Genomic DNA, 17,218 nt, shown 5'->3' with positions numbered 1-17,218 from the left:
TCTTTCCAGGGTCAGCCCATATTGTGGAAGAGGCGAACTTGGAGACCTTTGGACATAACTGAAGACAAATATAGACATATGGACCACACAGATATAATAATGACTTCTACAGAGGTCAAAATTGTCAATATTTCTATGGAAAAGACCATATACATTATTAAATCTGTCCTCTACTTTTAACTAGCCTACATTTGGTAGGTAAAGAGTGTAAAAGCTGCAGAAACCCCATTATTATGCTTAGGTGATATACACTTAGTAAGTAGAGATGAGCGAGTACTATTCGAAATGGCTGTTTCAAATAGTACGCATGCATACGAATGAATGGAAGCGGCCGGCACGCAGACTTTGCCGGCGGCCGGCCGCTTAACCCCCTGCGTGTCGGCTGTGTCCATTCATTCCTATGGATGCGTGCTATTTGAAACAGGAGTTTCGAATAGTACTCGCTCATCTCTATTAGTAAGCAATAACCTTAACATATTAGTGGCACCATAATTATAGTTCTTTGCTCTCATCGGCCATGGAATGAGAGCAATGATAGAGTGATTAATACAGACGGAGCCCCTTCTATCTGCGTTCATATTTGTTTGCTTTTTCAACAGAAGAAAGTTTTACCTGTAGGACTTTCTATAGTGAATGGGAAGGGATTAAGTGAGAGGGTGCTCAGTCTGCATTAGTCACTCTATTGCAGTTTATGTCATCTGCTGTCAGATCAGAGCAATGGACTATCTGTTAAACAATCTGAACGCATATGAAGAATACATACTCAGTTTCTTGCCAGAGTTTCCCTTTAAACCCAATAACAGGACAGTTTAAATGCAAGTAACATACATTGTAAGGTGTGAAAAGTAAATCATTTAAATTACAGTATGTTATGCGCCAAAGTTATCAGATGTCCATTGTGGAGCATTAGTGGAACCCAATGACAGCAATTATGATATTCAGCTCTTGCAAGGGCTAATACTGTATTAGGTGTTTTGTGCTTTAAAATGTTCACTATTACTGATATAATGTGTAATTTTTTAAGCAGATCTTAATGTAAGTGCTTCTTACATCAACATGCCTTTCATAACCTAATTGTGTCGGAACAGCTCATGAAAATGAGACATCACATCAAAGATTATTAATTATGTATTAGTGGGAGCTGTTATGCATGAGGAAGAATACCTTTAAGTAAATATTCACACAACTTTGACGCCTTGAATTAATTCATTCACTGTGTTTATGGCTGAGAAGAGTACCTGTACCTCATTAACCTTGCTGAGCTTGTCATTTGACCATACTAGCTAGTACATATATCCGCAGATAAGCTATATCAGCGACAAGCTATAAATATTCTGTTCACTCAGATAGAATATTTATAGGGGGTTATGTGATTACTTGGGAGCCCAACCTTTCACAGTCATAGGGCTTGTGTCCCCCATTTGAATGGAGCGATGTGTGTTTGCAGTAGTTCCATTCAATGTCTATGAGACTGACAGAGGAAACTCAAGGCTATTTTCATAAGTCCAATAGACATTGAGTGGCATGTTAGTGAGCATGTATTACTGTTACTCTATCAATTCCAAAAATTAAGGGACATAGCACTGTTTATAGCTACCTTTCCTTCTAGTGATGCTCCAGCCACGCAATAGAGAAGAAACTACAGCACAGTCACTTGTAGGTGCTGAGTACCTATTGGCGAATAAACTCAGTATGTGATATAGCAAATTGTGCATCTGTAGTTTATGCTTTGCAAAAGAAAATTTTAAAAAAATCTCCACAGTGGTCACTGTAATAACTTGAAACTGAGTATTAATACATTTAAATTTACCTGAAAATCAATTAATGAAAATCAGAAATCGCTTTTGAATTGTGGTTCAACAGAATCATTAAAAAAAACTAATGAAACTGAGCATCATTAGTACAGACCCTGATAAATCATAGGCTGCACTACTTGCAACAGATATACTGAAAGTGTAATACACAACTGATGCAAATTATAAAACTTAACATTTAATTAAGCATGTTAAAAAATATCTTTACAAAATATTAAAAGGTCTGAACACCAAAACACCACAGTGGTAGTCAGAACTATTTACAAGGATAATCTCACTATGAGTCATACAGTTATACCTCCTGCAAGCAGGGAGTACCCACAGTGCTGTAATCTCAATAGGTAGATAGATTGAAACGATCTTACCAATGTGTCGGCAGGAGTCTGATGGTGAAGAGAGCACCACAGGTAGACCGGGAGTTATCCCTATAATCACCCTGTGCAATCCCTGGCCCCCAATGACTCCTGCCCTGACAAGGGCAGTCCCAGACTATCCCTGGTAGACAGCCCTAGTTAATCCCTGGGCCCTACGCGTTGCCTGGTGCTGTTACCCGCCATTCATCAGGGGACTGACAATAACAAACTTAGACATACAGATACTACAAATGACTACCTAAATAAATAGGTTAAAAGGTCTGCCTACAGTGGTAGGTCTAAACTCAATACATAGTATCCTCACTGGCTGACCCTGTAGTGACAGTGGTGGCAAAATTAAATCTTTACCTTGCGTATATAAAGGTGTTTTGAAAACCTCACCTCTTCCACGTCGGGTCACACACGTGCATTCCATTTCCGCGCCATATTGGCGCACACTGATGACGTAACACCCCGTCACGTCATACAACACAGTAAATACACAGTAAATTCTCTGGCGTGTGATACTGTGTGCAGAGGCATGTATCTAATCCTCCAAAGTGTGGTACTGTGTGCAGACACACATATCTAATCCTCCCTTGTGTGGTATTGTGTGAAGAGGTGCGTATCTAATCCTACGGTGTGTGGAACTGTGTGTAGACGCGCGTATCTAATCCTACGGCATGTGGTACTGTGTGCAGACATGCTTATCTTATGCTCTGGTGTGTGGAACTGTGTGCAGATGCGCGTATCCAATCCTTTGGCATGTGGTACTGTGTGCAGATGCGTGTATCTAATCCTTCGGCATGTGCAACCGTGTGCAGACGCACATATCTAATCCTTCAGTGTGTGAAACTGTGTGCAGAAGCGCGTATTTAATCCTCTGGTGTGTGGGACTGTGTGCATACGCGTGTATCTAATCCTCTGGCGTGATACTGTGTGCTGATCTGTGTATCTAATCCTTTGATGCGTTTATCTCAGTTTGGATATCAGTATTGTATTGTGCATGTGGAGTGACCGTGTGTATTGCAGTTGGAATATGAGTGAAAGACTTGCAGGTTTGTATTGGCTAAGGAGGGGGGGGGCACTGTGTTTGGAATGCTGTATCTCAGCAACGGTACGTTTGAGCGAGTTAGAGTCTCATCTTAAGCCTCTCCGGATACCTGAAGTATCTCTGTACCAAATTTGGTGAAGATCAGTCCAGTCGTTTGGTTTGCAATAGAGAACAAACAGACAGACAGACAGACAGAAAGAAAGACGAACAGACAGAAATTCATTTTTATAATATAGAGAGATATGATGAAAAAGCGAAAAACTGTGGTTTAGATTTCATTGTACATGAAAAATATTTTTGTAGACCGGGGTGTTTTTGGACACAGGGATAACTATTGTGTATGTGTTTCACATTATTTATTTATTTTTATGTGTGTTCTAGGGGAGTGATTTGGATTTGAGGTTTTAATACTTCTGTGGGGTTTTTTTTAATTTTTTTAATATATTTTATTAATAGTAAATTTTAGACCCCTGAGGGGGTCTGATCAATAATACAATGCTGATGCATTGCAATGCATTGTAAAATACCAGCACTTCTATTACAGGCTACACAGAGCATGCATTGCAGACAAGTCTCAATAGGCTTCCAACTGACATGCAAATAGTTTGCCGCCCACGTATCTTGTTGCCTGTAAAACCCTTACTGCTACAGGCGTTTTTCAATTTTTGTTTTGGACTCTTGGCTTTCCAAACTCCATATCTTTTTAATTTTTCTGTTCACAGAGCCATATGCTGGAAAAAAATCATAACGGGGTGGAATTGGAGAAAAACTTTGTTTGGGCTTTGTTTTTACAGCATTCACTTGTAGCCAAAATTACATGTCATCTGTATTCTACCTGTTGGAACAATTCGAGGGATAGCAAATTTATTTAGTTTTATTTATGCTTTAACCCCTTACCCCTTTTAACCCCATCCAAGGGGTCTTAAACTTCAGGGAGTCTGATCACTAATGCATTGCAAAGTACCAGCACTTCTATTACTTCTATTGAAACCCATAAAATAAAAACTAAATGAACCAGCTATGGTTCCCCTACCACCCACTTCCCTTCCGTTGCGTGCTTAGCATTCTTTGGGACAGATTAACTTTAATAGTGTTAAAATCTGTACTTTATAACAGAAAAGTAGGACAAAGACTGGACACTGCTAAAAGTTTTCCATACTCTGCACAGTCTGACACAGATTTACAGTTTGCAGAAGGCCTTTTAATGCCACCTCAGTGATATCATTAATCCTTATTTTCAATGGGGAGACATTTTAGCACATCCTAGCCACTTGGCGCCACCTACCTCATAACAGCAACTAACACAAGTACAACTTTTACCATTAAAACAGCTGAAAAAGTCAAATAAACATTTTTGAAGTATAACCTAAAAAGGACAAAATTTTCATTTATAAGAGTCGGAAAAAGAAATAATTCTAATCATTAGCTTAGAGATACAGATAACCAGATACAGCTTTTGTCGATAAGGATATGATGATTCACGGCTACATCCAACCATCCTTCCTCTAACATGCACTCTTGGACACGTCAAACTGGCATTTTCACAGGCGCGCCATCTGTGATCACTAAAGCCTGCACAATTCTCCATACGACAGTTAACTAATGTCATTGACCAGCTAATGTGTAAAGGCAGTACTTTGTCAATATGGCCACAATTCGCCAACGAAAGACAGAATGTATGCACAAATATAACATCAAAGGCACAAATAACTTCCAAGAACCATCTGTTCGGTGGTTTTGAAAAGAAACAGTCATGAATGCATATGTATATTCTGTAATTCTAAAAGTCAATATAAAACCCACAACTTACATTTAATTTAAATATTTGCATATATTATAGAATATATCTATGCCCACAAAACACCTGCAGCATTATTTATCCACAAACTTAATGCAAATCATGACAATGATGCGATACATCACCAAACACGCAAGAACTTCAAAGAGTGCTTGTCAAGAATAAAACCTGGAATCTATTGGACAAGCACTTTTACCTCTTGTGCCCCCCCCTCCCCCCTCCTCATGGATTACAAGCTCTTTTGAGAAAGGCTCCTATTGTGTGAAATGATGATTCATTTTTTATTCTGTAATGTCAATTTTGTCTGTACATTAACCCTATGATTTGTAGTGCGGCAGAATATGTTGGCGCTAAAAATAACAATTATTATTATTATTATTATTATTATTATTATTATTATTATTATGTGTTCTAGGGTTCAGGGTTCTAGGGTTCAGCACATAGCAGTTTTACACTATACAGTAACCGCAATGTCACAAACAGCGCTGCTGCTCATCCTCTCTACTCCAGCACAATTCTCTTATGGCTTGTGGTGGCTGCGCTGTGTCACTAAGAGATCAGCGGGCGCTACTGATGTCACTGAGCAAGTTGATCTTGCAGGCATCCTAAAATCTTAGGGTATGCTACTTCTGAGAGATGTTAAAAAACAAACAAAAACTCCATATACCCTGCAGTGGAAACCAAGGCAGAAATCTGAGGGTGACTATTGGCTTTCTGCCAGTTTTGATGCTCTAGATTAGCACATTTAATAGTCCCCAGAAGTGCACCAAAAAAATCAATGTGGTTTCCATAGGCTTATAACTTTCAGTGTTGTGCTCTGCTGTCTTGCAGAAACATCTTTGCCTGTTTCTATGATGAGGTCATCAAAGATTGCTGTCTAATCCAGCCAGTTATGACATAAGGTACCTCTGGGTCAAGTCCTTGCGATCCCTGCTTGCTATATTACTATATTGATTATCTGTATTTGATCTTGCTGTTCCTGGACTGCCTATTGCCTGCTCCTTGGGTTTGTCTTACCTGTTGTTCTGCACCCGAATCCTGATCATGGCCTACTCCTGACTATGCTACCACCTTGTTCTTGAGATTTCTCATCTGAGACAACTTACTCTAACACCTGACTGCACCTGTCAGACTACATTACAGTCTCTTATCACACTTATCTCCTGTTACTGCTGCGTTCTTTAGGACTAACACCCAAGTCTTACACAATGTGACAAGAAAAATATGTGGGATTCAAAAGGAATTCTGTTATAGAGACTGAAAAGACACAGACTACTGCTTAGAAGCCAAATGCATGTAAGAAGTAAATTTGCCGAAGTACATGTTATGGAGACTATATATTATTTGCTTTCCTGAAGAAAGCTTCTTTCTTTCTGTCGGACTTTATCTGCTGCAGGACTACATCCTGAAATTTTGGATTCAATAAATCCTCTTTGCTGAACCTTGTTCTGGTTGTGTCTGCCTGGTTGCCAACCATTGCAGCTATGACGAAGTCCCTCTTCATAGTACATTCATTTTATGAGATTCAATATGTTACAGTCATGACAAAAAATGCAGAATTTGATGTCACTCTTTTACTAGGGTCAGAAGGAATAGATGTAACACTGGTATGGGTTCTAAAGGAGTTTTACAATGCTTAAATATTAATGACCTATCCTTAGAATAGGTCGCCAATATTAGATAAGCGGTAGCACGACACCTGTTACCCCCTACTGATCAGCTGTTCGAAGCAGTACCTGCGCTTGGGTGTGCCCTACTTCCTTTTCACAGACCAGTGGCGCTAGGTTCACACTAGCGTTCGGCAGTCCGTTCTGTGGTTTCCGTCTCCTGCATGCAGAAGACGGAAACCTGTCAGATCGGGTCCGGCCGTGAGCGGTGGTGAGCGTTTTATGCTCTCCACCGCGAAACTGGTTTTTTTTTAATCGGACACAGAGTACTGCATGTCCAACTCTGTGTCCGGTTAAAAAAAAAACGGTTTTGCGGCGGAGAGCATAAAACGCTCACCTCTGGACATCTTTCAAACCCATTCAAATGAATGGGTTTGAAAGAGTCCTGCAGGTTTCCGTCTCCTGCCTCTGTTTTGTGCAGGAAACGGAAACCTGCAGAACGGAGACCGGGCGCAGATGTGAATGAGCCCTCATATCACATTCATTGGTCATAGGGCCTGTCTGCAGCTCAGCCTCATTAAAGTGAGCTTCGACACCATCCACGGCCATTATAAAATGTATGGAGGTGCACTTGGTAAGTAGTGAAGAGACCGCAGCACTTGTCTGAATGTTGACAGCTGACAGTATGAATGGAATGGGTGCTGGGTGCTGGATCCCCACCAATCTAATACTGAGGATAGGTCAATATCATAATTCTGGCAAACTCCTCTAATGTCAAATCTTCTTTTAATGAAAGGGATTGTCCAAAATTAGAATCTTGTGTGTCTGCCTTCTTTTAAACACATGTCCATAGGTTGTGTTCATTACTGTAGCTCAGATACATTTACTTCAATTGATCTGACATACAATACCATACATAATCCATGGATAGGTGTGGCACAGTTTCAAGAAATGTTTTTCTAACCCTTCTAACCCCCTTTAAAAACAAACAAAATAAAAAAGAAGTGTAGCAGCTTCTTCCAATGCTTGTATGTGAAAAACTACAAAAATATAGCCTTGACAAAGAAGAAATATGAAGTGCTGGGCTCCAGGGAAGGTTTTCTAGATCTATTCGTGAGACTGTTTTCTTTCAGGATTCAGAGCTGCAATGATGGGATGTCAAATATCATTGCCTTGTTAAAATCAAAACACAGAATAATACATAGGGAGTCCATGCCTAACAAAATGTTCCTCGGCATCTTGCACACTATATGTGCCCTTCATTCTCTACATGTTGCCTGGGGCACAGAAAAAAAAGAAAGATGCCATATCATTCTTCTATCTGGCAGCTGGCAAATGAAGTTACTAGGAGAAAAAAAAACATCCACAATTCCTCTAATCTAACAAAATGTATCCCTTATATTTCCCGAAGCCCATGTCAGATGAAAACAAATCCAATGAAAACATAAGACACGTGTTACAGATGTCTGCAAATATACGATAGACCTGCTACTTTATCCATCGACAAGTAACATAAAAGTTCTAGCGCAGGTTTCCAACAAAGACCTGCATGATATTTCACAAAATGATATATTTCACAACATCAGAACCAGAAAACTGAGCAAAAAGAGTCAAAGAAAATGTGATTAAAAAGTATTAGAGGGGCATTATATATATTTATTAATCATAAACTGTACTGAGTTTATCAGATCCTTCCACCCTGTGTCCAGATAGGGCCAAGGAACAAAAACTCTCTGTGATGGAGACTGTGATAAAAGAGCCCCACATGTGTATGTATCATTACCGAATGATATGGATCATGTATCTATCATTAGTGAATATAGTGTTTTAGCATGTGTCATTAGTCTATTACATTAGTGCGTATATATACATGTAATGTCAGGAGTGGAAGTCAGAGGTGAAAATGTTTCTTCCTGCCGTCAAGACCAAATATACTGCCAAGGCAGAGACATTAAGGAAATCCACCTATGAACATAATAGGTCAGGGGTGTTAAACTCATTTTCACAGAGGGCCACATCGTTCTTATGGTTGTCTTCAAAGATCCGTTAGTAATTCTGTGACTGTATAAATATAGCTGTGCCAGTTAGGCGAAGTTGCATTTATAGGCCATTGAAGACAACCACAAGACATACCCGAACCCTAGATACAGTAGGGTGGTTTAGGGGCTCGGTCACAACATATATCGACTTATAGCTGTTTTTAATGTCTTTGGTCCACAGCATGCCCAAGCTATAGAGTACTAGGGACCTTCTGGCTGAAGACAGAACAGTGATGTCACATAACGTGGCTTACTAGTCCCTAACACATAATATTGCCCCATTTCTTGACCCCCTTTTATTATAGTGGGTGCTGAAATTTTCCTTTTAGGCATATATAATCTCTATATGCCTCAGAATTCATATGATATACTTACCTTCGCTTGCACATTACTGAATCACATTTGTAGATTCCTTAGCTTAAAACTATAGACATATGGGCGTTCCTAAACTACCATAACGCTGTCTCCAGCATCTGGACACACTTCCCCTTGAAAACAATTCATGGGGTGCAGCAGGAGCTAGTGTCATCTGACACTGTAATCAGTTGGCTGGCCCCTGATTGGACGGTACATCAGTAAGGGGGGGGGGGAAGCTTTTTATATGCCAGACTCTAGCGGCAAGTACGACATGGCAATCTCGCCACTGCCATCTATTAGTACTTGTTAGTAGCAGTACTTTAATAGCAGAAATGTGTAGGCTTGTAACCAACACGTCACTCACATACATCATTGGTCCTTTCCTAAGGCCTTTCCTTCTCTCTGAGACACTGCTATGAAAGACTTGTTGATTTAACAGCAGAGTCTGAATACCTGGCCAAAATGGATAGCCATTGATTTAGAATTTTCATTTTAATGCATATCCTAATAAAGTTTATTTTTAATGTCCTAGTCTTGCAGAATTTTACAGGAAAGGTTTACAACTTCTTGGGCAGTCAGGCATACGAGTGGTGCAGGTGCAACCAGACACTTATCAGCTGTTCAAGATGTAGAAAGGGGGTGGAGAGGGGTACTCTGTTAGGAAGAGTGGCTAAGCACAAACCAGGAGCTTTGCATTACAAAGGACTGAGAATACTTTGGAAACTGTCACATTTTGGAACCAGCAGGTAGGCTGGGTGTGCCCAGTGCATAAGAGAGATCTTCCAAACTCCATGAAACCAAATATGCAGAACTGAACTGAGGTAGTTAATGACAGCGCACAATATGCAACCCTTCAGTGGTACACCAGAACACAGGTTGGAAGTAACAGTTGTAGCTAAACTTCTGTGTGCAAGATTATGGGCCATAGCAATGAACAGCACCCTTCTGCTGCCATGGGGGATGCATTGCCTATCACCAGAGAATCTGTCCTCTCACCAACAAATGTCAGGTTGTCCAGTTTACAAAACTAGATGGCATTCTTGAAGCTAGAAGATGGCTTTCAATCTTAAACTATTCAATGCACTCTCAAACTCTTAGGCTGGGGCCCCGCGTGGCAGAAACACAGCTTTATTTGTTGCAGATTTTGTTGTGATTTTTTTTTAGCCAAAACCAGGAGTAGATTGAGCAGAAGAGAGGTATAAGAGCTTTCTATATATTTCCAATTTGATTTGGAGCCATTCTTGACTTTGGCTCAAAAAAGCGCAACAAAAACTGCAACAAAAAAAGCTGAATTTCCGCAATATGGGGCCTTAGCCTTACACTTCGAGCTATATCTCACTCCAACAAGCAGTCCTCCTTACAGGATGTTTTCCATGATGGCCTGCTCGTTGGTACAGGGATTAAGCCCTCCTATGCAACAGCCCAAAATGATTAAGGTGTGTAGCACTTTAAAAAGGGTTATATCTCTTATGCTGTCAATTTAAATCTTTCAGTAAATATCATCGACCCTGGTACTTGAGTATGTGTCCTAAACCTTGTTTTACAAAAAAAAAAAAAAAAACTGTACAAGATCTTCAGACAAATGAATAGTCCTGCCCAAGTTCTACTCTGTTTAGATTACTTTTAAGTCTTATGTGACTGCTTGAGGGGGCGGGTATGACTACAGGCAATTGGGATGTCACCATATGTAATCTGTATCTCCAAAAATAAACCCTACTCCAAAAAAAGGCCCTAGCTTGATTTTGCAGGGTTTTTGGTGTAGGCTTAAAATATAAGCCCTACTCCAAAAAGAAGCCCTAGTGTTCCAGTGCTGTTATGTCACATGACATCACCCTAATCCTAAATATTTTACAAGATTTGTCTGGAGCAAATCGCATAAAATTCTTTCGCTCTGGTGCCTGAAAAATAAGACGTACCTGGAAAATAAGCCCTAGCCCTTTCTTCATAAACAAAAACAATATAAGAGCTTGTCTTATTTTGGAGAAACACAATATTATACTCTGTTACATAGTAATGCTGGCCCAGAGAAAAGGGCATAGTTGATGCTTTCCTCTTCATGGGCCGAATCATGACTGCTAGGCCAGTCTTATTGGTGGCATAGTCATTTCTGAATCTTCGCTCCCAGATTGTACAGTGTCAGTATGGAATGCATAACGCTTTTTGTTCAGCAGCGGGATTAGCGGAAAGCAGAGCCATGCTTACCTGAATTCACTAACTTCTGCTCCATGACACCACATCCTAATACTTCCATCCATTCGCCTTCATACTTGATCTCCATTTCAAAAGATGGGTGAGTGAAAGGGAAGTAGCAGTCGACCCATCTAATCTCCAGTCCTGCATTAAAAGGCAAAGAATAAAGAGTAACCCATTTACTGTGAATTTGAAGGAAAACACAGATCATACAGATTTATCCTCTTCATGACTGAAAAAGTGCTCATGTCTCCACAAATCTGCCATGCATTTCACCCGATTCAGACCCTCTGTGAGAGATTATCAATCATATGTCGCATTCAGACCATTACGGGGCAAGGAAGAAAATGAGGAAGATCATGAAGATAGCAGGGAGCGCTGTCACTCATTGTAAATGGGAATGACTGGTAACTACTGAGCATATGCCTGTTTACAGTGCCTCACATGACAGAATATGCCATCTTCAAAAACTGAGGCCTCACTGCAAGCATTTATTATTCGCACCACTCATGTTCCGCCATAGCAAATCATTCTTAATAACGCCTTCTCCAGCACACTGTCTACATTGTCACATTGCATTTACAAAATAGTTTGAAAGCCACACTATATATGGCTGCTCACCTAGGAACAGATAGATAGATAGATAGATAGATAGATAGATAGATAGATAGATAGATAGATAGATAGATAGATATAGTACAGGGACAGAAAGGTCACATGACTGCACACGTCATTTTCTATTGCATTTGGCATCGTGAGTTTAGTTTATCTGCATACTGCAGTTTTTTGACATGGAAACATAACTTTCATACCCATGTTCTATTTTCCTGGTTCCTTTCTAGGCAATTCCTTGAAGGACAGAAGAGGAAAAGGAGGCTAGGGGTTCATTCTATAGTCTTACAATGCACCAGCAAAGGCTACTTCCATACTCCTTACCAAGATCCTCACCAGCACAAGTGTTCTGTCTTTCGCTGCTTGTCACTCCCTATGACAGATTGCTAGTGAAGCTCTGCCCTGGAGGAACCTTTAGGAACACTGCTGTACAGAAATGAACTTCTCCCAAAAAGCGACTATTTGTCATCCTGAGGTACGAGTAAACTACTGCCCCCATTTCCAAACATCATAATGATAGCGCTAACAAGACTGTCAGAGCCTCTGTTACTCCATGGGCCAAGTACCCTAATCTAGCTAGCATCATTTTTCCGTTTATCCGATGCTCCGAGATAATCCTAATCTAGTTAAACATTGTCATAAATTCATATATTTATTAAAAACACATGACCATTTTTTGCACTAGTATTGACAAACCATACCCAAATATTATTTTCAATGTGTTCCCAAAATCCAGTGTCGCTGAATGTCACTGGCAAGTTCAGTTTGGAAGGAGGGGAAAGTAAACCGGGCTTGAATGTTTTAATTTTACAGTGAGTCTACCATTTTATTTAGCCAAATTTCCCTAATAACATGTTGGAATAGCCTTTAGAAAGACTATTCTAGTCTTACCCTTCTTCATCTGTTCTTCAACACTTTATTCTTATATGCAAATTCTGTGCATGGAGCACAGGTTGTGTCATCCCCATTATTCCACCTCCTTCTGCTTTGTGAAGGCATCCTCCTCTTCTTATTCTTCACTTCGGGTACTAGACTACAGCGCATGTGCGGGATTTGCAAGCGCTGTACTAAGGAGTGCTTCTGGCAACTCAGCGAGGTGGAATACTGGGGATAGCGGTACACAGGGGGCATAATCCCCATTATTCCACCTCCTCCTGCTTTTAAAAGGCTGTTCTAACATGTTGTTAGGGAAAATTAGCTAAATCAAATGATAGACTCCTTTTTGTTTTTGTTTTGTTTTTTGTTTCTTTTCCAGATTTCTGGCCAAAAGAAATGTGTTTGCCTCCTTGCATTTTTTTTTTATCTAGACACTATCTGGGGCCAACTGAAGAACTCACTTATACCTGAGCTTATGCCACAACAGTAGCTAGACACGGCCCAAGGATTTCAGAGCAGTTCCCAACTGCGTTGGGGTCATGTGTGGAAACACATCCATGTGAAGAAGCTGCTGCACCCAGGGTCCCGGTTCTTCAATTATAAATTATATTTGTAGTGTTGCTTGCCTTGGCTGACAGTAATAAATGGTTTGTAATTGCTGACATCTGGGCATATAGAGAAGCACAGAACTTCTGGGTTTCCAGAAAGGAGCATTGGCATTTTTTAAAAACCAACCTGCTCTCCCATAACTTATGTTCAACCTCAGATCATATGGTCTCCAAGCCCCTGTTATATATTTTTTTTTTTAATTTAACATAATAACTATACATTTTCCACTCTTTGTATACCATGCATGCAATTCCTTTCAAACTTATAGCTGTTTTGGAATCACCTTTCATTTCATGCGACCCTTTGCATACAAAAACTTGGACACCTAGAGGTACTCACTGGAGTGCACTCATTTGTTGAGTGTGCCTCTAGGATTCTCACATGCAAACAGGAGGTGCTGGTAAGCACAATTCAAGTGCGCCCCACAGATGTACAATTGGTCATGAAAGCCTGTATGCTGCATCATCAGATGATCCTCATCCTTGATCGCTAGTCTTACCACATATTTTACAGTGAATCTGCAAGGAGTCAACACTAGAGATGAGTGAGTAGTGTTCGATCTACTCGTACTCGATCGAACACTACTAGCTGTTCGAAGTTTAAGGTTCGATGAAGAACCAGCGTTGATTGGCAGAATGCTATACATTCTGCCAATTAATGCTGGTTCTTCTCTTACCTTTAGAAGTCTTCTAAAGGTGCAGTCGGATCTGCCTAGGCCCCGATGCCTAGGCAGAGTGAATTCCAGCCGGAAGACGCCGCGGGGGCGCTGCGCCGGGAGAAGACTTCAAGGAGAATACACCCCGACCGTCATTCGTGGACTTGGTAAGTATAATTTTATCGAATTTTGCGTACCCCTGAAACGAGCATTTCCCCCCATAGACTATAATGGGGTTCAAAATCCGTTCGAACAGTCGAACAGTGTGCGGCTGTTCGAATCGGATTTCGAACCTCGGACATTTTAGTGTTCGCTCATCTCTAGTTAACACTGAAATCGTATGCATTACAAGCACAGGGAGGCCACAAAAACGGTTGCCTATGTACATATGTAATACTCAATATATCAGTCGCAGTAATGGGTACCAGATTTCCTAGTGAATTGTAAAAACAATTATAACAATTATAAAATGCAGCTGTCAATGTTATAAATAAACATATATTAAAAATGATTTGAACATACCTTCACCAAAGAGATGAGTGACTAGTCTGGAAAGTGTTTGCTTTAGATGATACTCCACAAGTTTCATGGCTTCAAGTGTATGGCTCTCTTGCTTGTTGGGTGTGCGAAAACCATCCTCAAACAAATGGCATGTGTCATTATTCTCCACCTTTGCAAAAAGCTGTAAAAAAAGAAATTAAGCAATGATTGTAATTTAAGAATGTTTTTTAGAAGTGTACCTATAACAAACAAAAAAATCCAATAGAATGGATCAAAGATTTTACAGAATATCAGCTAACACCATCTGCATGGCGGTCACATATCGGTACAGCACATCAGCACTTAAGAGACTTGGTGCAATTTAAAAGGTAAGTATAGGCTTTATATCATTTTGTTATTGGATACGTAGCTGCCATTTTGATTCATATAAACCCGTGAAATCCCTTTAATGTGTGTAAAGAGATGGCATGGCACAACAAATTTTGAAAATCAAAATCAAATTATTATTTTTTTTTTTAGTAAATTCTGGAAGGGGCTCAGGAGCAGACCTGTGTGAACCTGGTATCACTAATAGCTTTGGTTAGTGGATTTATTTGATTTAGGAAGCGACTTGCCAAAAATCAGAAGTCTATGGTCAGCTAAGTATCTGGCAACGATTGTACACTCTACGATACAAAAACTCCATTCCTCATCTGAATCAAAGAGGAATGAGAGGGAAGAATGCTGTCAGCCATCACCTTATATATTATAGAGGTATCAGGTGAAGGTGACTTTTACCAGTGCTCAAGATTAGTGGACACTTTCTAATAAGCACGAGAAGACACATTATTCACGGATCCTAAGTGGTTGGTAGTCCCCAATTTAGACCATATTCACAGAAAGAATCCAATTGGAGACACTGGTATCAAAAAATACAGAATAAAACTTTTTTTTTGCACTTTTATTGCAATTCAAAAATAAAATAAAAAAAGATTACTCTAAGGCACAATATATAAAATCACACCAAAACCACCTGTTTACAGCAGTATAAAGTGACCAAAAATGTGTAACACAGTTTGAAACATGCTGTTGCACATATATAGATAGTATATAGGTGTATATTGTGTGTTCTCACCCTATACCTTTCAACTATCTGAACTCCCTTCATCAACAATTGCCTTTCAGAACATTACATGAAATGGCTTCTTATAAGGTGTTTATATTAGAAACAAACTAAGGCAGATGTATCATAACAACATGGAGCATGGAGCGTGTTCTCCAACCCTGTGTAATATAATAAACATTTACTGTGCATATTTGATCTGCATTATTATAAATTTCTAGTAATCATTAATAGTCTCTCATGGTAAAAGCAATGTCTATATCTACTGAGACACTTCATAGTGTCCTGTCCATCAATCAGTCAAAGCCTGCCCACCAGCTTGAAGAACATTGGAAGTGAGTAGAAGAGAGAGCAGGCAAAGCTGGTAAGAGAGGGAGATGGGAAATGTTTTTTTATGTTGGATCCACAAAGTTCATTGAAATCATTTATTGAAACCCTGGAGGATTTTAGTAGATGCTCAGGGTATAAGATAAATAGAGCCAAAAGTGAAATATTTTTTTTATAGATAATCAGGCCGAAAAAAAGTGGGTAAGAGACCAAGGAATGACATCATCTTGGCCTGACGGGAATCTGTTATCTTGCACTTGATAAAGGGCTTGTTAGCAGCCTGAAACGCATCGTGCCTTACAACTGTAATGCTTACCTCAATAAAAAAAAGTTTTCTCTGAAACCTTTGGATTGTGTCTTGCCTGCTTAACCAGAGAGTGCGGATTCCCTGTTTTGGACCTCTGGTCCTCCTGCTGTCCATCATCTTGGCTCAGTCAAACAAAGCTCAGTTTGTAAAGATGGTCAGTTTTGCATTATTACTATTTACTCAGCAGACTTTAAGTCACAGGATATAAACCTTAGACATCAGGAGATTTATGTGTATAGGTTTTTTTTGGTTTTTTTTTTTTTAACAGGTTAATTCAAAGATGGCCAAAGAATGACTATAGAGAATAGAGAGATACCGAACACACTTATAGTGTAGATGGTCTATTATAAATATATAGATGAATTATCTGGTGTTTATGAAAAGAACTCAGGACCTGGTGGCCTCTCACCTGATCGGGTTGTGACTCCGTTCACAACTCCGTTTTCAGCAATATTAGGCTTCGTCAGAGTGAGAGTGGCAGCACGTCTCTATAACACTGGTCAAAAACCAGGAGGATGCACCAATGGAAGAACAAAAGGACGGCGCTCTCAGGTCCAAAGGAATTTATTCAAAAAGAAGATTGCACAACGCAAAAACAGTTGCCGCGTTTCGGGTCGGAACCCTTTATCAAGTGCGTAACAGATCCTTTCTTTTTTCAATTCTCATCTTGATGTAATCCATATTTGTTGGTATATAAGGTGCTTCCAGGTGTTGATGCAGGAATCAAGGAGAGATTACTACACACTTCTACTACAGACTGTGAATCGCAGAGTGTAGGACTGAAATAGAGAATAGAGAGATACCGAGCACACTTATAGTGTAGATGGTCTATTATAAATATATAGATGAATTATCTGGTGTTTATGAAAAGAACTCAGGACCTGGTGGCCTCTCACCTGATCGGGTTGTGACTCCGTTCACAACTCCGTTTTCAGCAATATTAGGCTTCGTCAGAGTGAGAGTGGCAGCACGTCTCTATAACACTGGTCAAAAACCAGGAGGATGCACCAATGGAAG

At 39.9% G+C, this 17,218-nt stretch overlaps 1 protein-coding gene across 1 annotated transcript in view; it reads right to left on the bottom strand.

Annotated features, from left to right (window-relative positions):
* Positions 1-17,218, bottom strand: part of FARS2 (phenylalanyl-tRNA synthetase 2, mitochondrial) — a 233,213-nt gene that overhangs the window by 147,652 nt on the left and 68,343 nt on the right. The window contains exons 4-5 of the mRNA XM_075270763.1: positions 14,487-14,646; positions 11,225-11,356 (exon numbers count right to left, since the gene is read on the bottom strand). Of these exons, the coding sequence (XP_075126864.1) occupies positions 11,225-11,356; positions 14,487-14,646 (292 nt within the window). The remainder of the gene's footprint in view (positions 1-11,224; positions 11,357-14,486; positions 14,647-17,218) is intronic.

Source organism: Leptodactylus fuscus, chromosome 4 (genome assembly GCF_031893055.1).
Source record: "Leptodactylus fuscus isolate aLepFus1 chromosome 4, aLepFus1.hap2, whole genome shotgun sequence".
NCBI classification, from domain to species: domain Eukaryota; kingdom Metazoa; phylum Chordata; class Amphibia; order Anura; family Leptodactylidae; genus Leptodactylus; species Leptodactylus fuscus.
Note: the sequence above shows the minus strand (reverse complement) of the source record. Positions and strands in the feature narration are given on the sequence as shown.